General features: G+C 33.6%; 1 protein-coding gene across 1 annotated transcript in view; it reads right to left on the minus strand.

The window, feature by feature from the left end:
- Nucleotides 1-566: 566 nt before the first annotated feature.
- Nucleotides 567-6,557, minus strand: part of LOAG_11534 (AGC protein kinase) — a 7,011-nt gene continuing 1,020 nt past the window's right edge. The window contains exons 2-11 of the mRNA XM_020448368.1: nucleotides 4,648-4,858; nucleotides 4,374-4,485; nucleotides 3,964-4,119; nucleotides 3,070-3,253; nucleotides 2,497-2,648; nucleotides 2,170-2,309; nucleotides 1,991-2,048; nucleotides 1,809-1,910; nucleotides 860-991; nucleotides 567-610 (exon numbers count right to left, since the gene is read on the minus strand). Of these exons, the coding sequence (XP_020301481.1) occupies nucleotides 575-610; nucleotides 860-991; nucleotides 1,809-1,910; nucleotides 1,991-2,048; nucleotides 2,170-2,309; nucleotides 2,497-2,648; nucleotides 3,070-3,253; nucleotides 3,964-4,119; nucleotides 4,374-4,485; nucleotides 4,648-4,858 (1,283 nt within the window). The 3' untranslated portion in view covers nucleotides 567-574. The remainder of the gene's footprint in view (nucleotides 611-859; nucleotides 992-1,808; nucleotides 1,911-1,990; nucleotides 2,049-2,169; nucleotides 2,310-2,496; nucleotides 2,649-3,069; nucleotides 3,254-3,963; nucleotides 4,120-4,373; nucleotides 4,486-4,647; nucleotides 4,859-6,557) is intronic.

Here is a 6,557-nt window from a genome sequence, read left to right on the forward strand (position 1 = left end):
ATACAAGGTTAGTTTTATACAAAGAGGAAATTGATAAAACAATTTCTAATTGGAACTGTTTTACCAATGTTTACAGATTGGTTGCCGGATATACGCAAATCTCAACATCAGACAAAAAAAGAAAAAAAAACATTTTTAGAGGATTTGAAGATTTGACAACTGACTCATTACTTTAGGTATGAGAAAACGTTTTTTTGTTGTGTAATATGATGAATCATTCATCTAGGAAATGCTTTATACAACAAATTTTAGCGTATTTAAACCTTTCTTCAGTTTCTCGACATTAACAATTCCGTTTTCACGACACTTTGTGTCATTCACACTTGGAAACTTGATCCTTTTTCAGTTTGACATCTACGATGTGCGCTCCTTTAAGAATGAATGAAGTGGAAATGTGTTGGCTCTTTAAGCATGTCTCATGATTTATAAACTTCCATTTCAGAATAGCACGCTGAAGTATTTTATTATGAATTCAATGTCTAACAATAAACAGATGGGATGGACTCATAAACCAATGGATAAACACTTTTTTTTGCAATGAACAAGCTGATCACAACCTTCGACACCTCTGTCATTACATCTGATCACGAAAGTAATCGTCATTATTGAACTGAAATATTTGGACACAGGAGATATTTTGAACTTCGTGACCCCAAATTAAAAACATACGAACAAAAGCATCTTTCATTCCTACAGTAGCACTTGACAGCTGTGTTTGACGCGAAATTTAAACTAGTATATAAAGTTCCTGAGAAAAAGATGATCGAAGTATTCATATTATGGATTGTACATAAGAATAAAATGATGTAAACTGAGCAATAAGCTTAAATTTATAAAATTAAGTAGTTGTTGGAAATACCTCATATCGTTCCTCAAAAGCAGCCCAATTCTCCTCCACATCTGTACTACTGAAATCCGATGCGCTTTTGTCATATAAAGAATTGCAGCTTGGACAACGTCGCAGTTTCTCCATGTAGGCAAATGGTACTAACTGAAAATGATAATCATAAAAATCTTTCGTTTAAATTGCCCTATTTGAAATCAAAAGAAATTCCAATTTAAGAAGTTGGAATTATACACATGGTTGTTTTTTATCGAATTAAAATATGTGGTGAATAATTAAGTAATCGTTGCATAAAATTGTTATTTAATATGAGTTGTAGCAAACTGCAAGTTGGAGATCAAATTTCACCTCTATTTTAAGAAAATAGAGTTTTTGAAGAAGTCTTGAAAGATGGAACTTTTGCGCCCTGAAGACTAGACTCAGTGGCTTCACCGTACGCTTTAAGATGAAGCCACTGAATCCATTCTTCACTTCTGTCGCTGATATGGCGAGTGGAAACAAAGGAACAATAATCCTTTTGTTGAAAGCCAGACATCTTTGCTGTATATGCCCATATCGTCTTAACCCTATGTAATGTGCACTCCATGAGGAAACTAATTCTTGTAATCACAAATGGTACAAGCACCCTTCCACTCGGAGTAACGGACCACCCTGAGCGCCAAATCATTTCGAAAGAGCGTTTTGACAGGTCGGTTGGTTGGAGGATATCGGGCGTGATTTAATCTTTTCGTTTTGGTTTTCGTTATTAATTTGGTGTCGATGTCGTAATTGCAAGTTCGTTGTTATATTAATAAATTTGTCGTAATAAAGGTTTAATTACCCAAGTTTGAGGTATTACCAACTAAAGAAGCGGAAAGAACCCTCAGTTTTTGTCACGGTTGAAGAAAGATGGCGTCAACTTCAGTGCAGGGAAACAGAATTTTGCAAGCTGAAGTTCCTAAACTCAAACTAAAAAAAGGTGTACCTTTTTCAATGCAACATCATCCCAATTAACGGTCTCGAAAAAAGGATGACATTTCACTTGAGCAAATGTATATATCCTTCGTTCCATGTTTACACTTAGTAGCTGTAAACTGTAGTTAATTGCATAAATTAATACCAACATTTTAGAATACTGGATATACTATGGAATAAATTAAATGTCACCTTACTGAAAAGGTCGCTTAGCATTGGTTCACAGCAGGGAGTATTGTAACTATCATATCTGTAATGACATGATATTTGAGCAGATTAACTTGAATCAGCTAGAGAACTTGGAAATCCGAGTGGAATTTATTCAAAATGAACGGAGCAATAGTTTTCAAGGTTTGTCGTAAAATGGTTACCTAAGTTCAATATGTGAAATGACATCACAATTTGGAAATGGATAACTATTTGTATTAAGAATATGAAGCAGCACTCCGTAAGACCACCAATCCACCTCTCTGCCATAAAATTTCTCTCTGGCTATTTCAGGAGCCATATACTGTAATTGGGAATTAAAGAAGTTCGAGTGATTTGAATCGGTACAGTTTACAAAGATATGGCAGCTACTCAATCCTTTCTTCTCTTAAAAATCAATGAACTGAAGCAGAATGTCGAAAAATTGTACGAGCTGTTCATCAAATTTACTTTATTACATCACATCGTAACATTACTAAAATTAATCAGACCTGAAGTGTTCCGCATACTGTTCGTGTTCGTTCTCCATCAGCAAGTTTTTTTGAGAAACCGAAATCAACAATCTGAATATGGCCATCAAGATCAAGCACGATATTTTCCATTTTTAAATCTCGATAAATTACATTGTTCTTGTGAATGTAGTCTAGAAACCAAGACATTGCATAGAACGATATCGAAAAAATTATTTGTCATTTCAGCATACTTCTAGATATATTGAAAGCATAACGAATAGATGTGATGGTCTTGTGGATAAAAGAATGACTACATTACTGAAAAGATGAAGTAATTAGACAAAAGTGATTAGGAAGAGGAAATTGGGTAGTGAATACGCGACCTTTTAGTTGATTCCGTAGATTAGCCACCTATTTACTTGTAATAAACAATTCACTCCGTTTTAATTTTAATTTTTACCCAATTTTTTTAAGCCAAATAACGTATGATAGACACAGATGTATGAGGTTGATGATTCCTACGATTCCTACTGTAAATTAGCTCAGTATTAATGTGACTGGACATTAATGACCGACCCAAATTTAAGAAAAGTTTGTTAACAATGAAATAACCTAAAGCAAAAGCAATTTCTGCACCATATATTCTCAAAGTATCTACCGCGAAGGGTCCGTAATCACGCCACAACGTGAACAAATTTCCGTAACCCATTGCGTATTGAAGTAGTGTGAAGAGATGTGTCCTCGATTGCCAGCTAGCGTAACATTTTGCAATGAACACGTTATCCGAGAGACTTTTCTGCAGGAAAATTAATATTTAGATTTGAACCCTCTCCTTTCACCATTAGAGGTAAAGGAAACTTACCGTCATGACTCATAATTTGATTATTTGTTTGTTTTTGAAGAATGAAACATTATGACGTGGAAAGAACGTTATCAGATTCAAATAGGAAGTTGTAAATTATTTAGTAGATGTAGTAATAACAAACTGTTTAAAATTCAAAAGAAACTGAAAAAAAAAAGGAACTTTAGAATGTATGGTTTGAATCAAAAGTGTCTTCTCCCCTTGTTACAGTAATTAATCATCTGTTAGTTTTTGTTCTGTTAGGTTGTTATTCCATCTGAATCCTAATTCTATCTATTTTAAATTAAACACTGAAAGACAGGAGAGAATCTTGGTAATAATCTAAATACCTTTTTTCACGATTACCTGAATAGATCCAATCATGTTAACTCTAATAAATTATCAAGTTTTTTACAGTGATCATTACAACTACGATGTGGAAGATGCATAAGTATACAAGTTTAAAATTTTTTTCCTAGATATACTGAAATGTTTTAAAACAGTCTGATTATCAGTACAAGAAACAAAAATGCGTTGTGAGTCGTCTTTAAGAAGTTGGAGAATATCAAATCATATTCGTCATCTGGTCAGTGAAAACTAGCATATGACAAAAGACGGAAAAGCGAGTACATTGAATGAATAGTATTGAAGTAGGTTGAACTAACATGTATTGAAGCTTCTTCTTTAACTTGTTGAATGGCGTTTATCGCCAAAATTATGCTTTTTGACTGCTTTTTCATAGCAAATAAAAAATTCCGATCAAGTTTCAAGCATACTCTATACACTTTACTGAATGTACCCTTCCCAATGCAGTTCAGTATCTGTAATGAAAGAGTTTCAGTTGACTGCAAGTTTAGAACATAAGCTCATTAAGCAAGCAATTTTCTAGTCGAGCTCACTGAGGATCGAGATTGTGGTCGTAGATTAAAACATGTAGAAAGTACAAAACGTGGGTTACAAATGATCCGTGATGCGTTTTACAATGTATCGCATCTAAAACGATGCCACGAAAATTGGAGAATTAATCTTTACTCCCATTAATTCACTGTAATTACTGAAATTAATAGTAGCTTACCGAAAAATCTTTTTCTGTAATACGTGAATTATTCAGGAACTCCGGTAAAAAAATTGCTTTCAGCCACGGCACTGGCCAAACACTTTTCCTGAGTGAGCTACGACCAATTTTTCTAGAATTTCGATTATCTTAAATATGTAATTTTTGAATTTGTACACGCTGAATATTTGTTTTAGTTAATGAATTTTTGCATTTTAATGCTTTACTATGTGCCTTATACTCTTTTTCAACGCAATGTGGAAGTTTATTGAAGAAAGAAATGTAATACTGAAACCTCGTTTGAATGTTCCGACCGCAAAAGACTTTCACAGGCGCATCAATAGCTTTTTCACTGGGATCAACGTGTCGTCTCCTTTCGAAATATTGAATATGTACAAGAGAAGCAATACTGTCGTTGATTCGGTCGTATAATTGTTGGGTTAATGTTTGTACAGATATTAAGCTTAGCTTACTTAGAGAGCGACTAAGCAGCCTTGCTGTTAATCCTATAAATATAGGAACAGATCATTAATCCTAAGTAGAGGTCATAATCGGAAAGCAAAAGTTTGATTTTAATTTAGTCCACTCAGACGGAAACACTTTTGAATCTTTCGTACGAATGTTTATAGCTTACTGGAGTTGTAAATTTTTCCGGAATCAAGTAGTAATTTGTAAGTCAAAATGGGTTATTTGGATTCAGAAGTCATTTAGGATACTCAATGAAATCAAGTCCCGCTGAACCACCATGTCTCACATGAATTCATTCACTAATTAACCAATAATACAATCACTGTATCAGTGTTCCAACTGTGCGTTGTTCACTAAAAAGCTTCTATAAATGAATTTTGCGAATCATTTATACAAAACAGTTTCTAGCGCTATATAGATTTGCAATTGATGGCAGAAAACTAATTTTGCTTATGTATACTTTTGAATGTTTATGGATATTACAAAGGTAAAATAAGCAATGGCATAATAGATTGGAGGAGTTTGGGACGATATAAGCGATATCTCTTTTTTCATTGAAATTTATCATCTTTGAAATTTTAAGATTTGCTATTGAAATTTTAAGATTTGCCAAATTCATTTCACTAAGAAAAAAAAGTGCATTGAAGAGACGTTTAGATGAAAATTGATCAGAACAAGCAATCATTCTTGTCGCAATCATTCCTCTCCCATTTAGGGTGTTTCCCGAGTGAAGTAGAAATTCTGAGTTTTATTGTGTCGGCGGAATTAATCTAATTTGAGCAAGAAAAGATTTCCCATAATAATTCATCACAAGTGGTTTTATTAATCAGCAATGGAAAAATCTTTCCCAGGAAAATCACTCTTGGAATATCACTGAGTAAAACGATTTCTAGTGAACAACCCGAACAGTGGTGGTTTTTAATGGAGAACGAGAAAAAAAAAACCTTAAAGTTCCAAGAGAAATAAGAAAAGCAGAAAATGTTATTACACTATTTATTGTTGAATGAATTGCAGTTGAACTAACATTCTCAAGCAATCCATCATTCAAACGGTGCACAAAATAACAATTCGTAAACAAATCAAGAATATTAAATTGAACACGAACGGTCTTGCACACTATTGAACTCAAAGTGGAACTACCGGAATAAAGAGATCTAGAAAAGTCCTAAATGAGAATAAAATCTGCCATAGATTCATTTGTGGATAGGCAAATTCATGAGTAAAACACATTAATCCTGAAAAAAGCATAATAAATCCCTAGCTTATATGCTTAATTCATCGAATAATTTGACCAAAAGATTGCGAACAAAAAACTCCTAAGCAAACAAGAAATTGACAAAAACTGAATTAGGACGGATTGGATGAATAGGGAAGAAAAGAAGGGAGGGTAGATATCATAATTAATTTTCATCCTAATTTCAATTTTTAAACCTACTAATGTAAGGCTTTTGAAGTTTCCACAAGATGAGAAAGGGAATATAGGAGTGTATCAAATGAAGTAATTGTCATGCGACATTGATGTTATTGCATGAGATGAAAGAGATATTAATAGTCCATTCGTTTTAGGACCATTGCTGTGGACTAAGAGGAAATTTTGGGTGGATTTAAAAAAAGATCGCTGTAATAAAATCGTACAGAAGAGGTAGAGAAGAAAGATGAAAGATGTTGTGAAAATTGAGCAGACCTTTTCTCTCTCTCTCTCTCTCTCTCTCTTCTCTCTTCTCTCTTCTCTTCCTC

The sequence above is a fragment of the Loa loa genome (assembly GCF_000183805.2).
Source record: "Loa loa unplaced genomic scaffold supercont3.115, whole genome shotgun sequence".
Lineage (NCBI taxonomy): Eukaryota > Metazoa > Nematoda > Chromadorea > Rhabditida > Onchocercidae > Loa > Loa loa.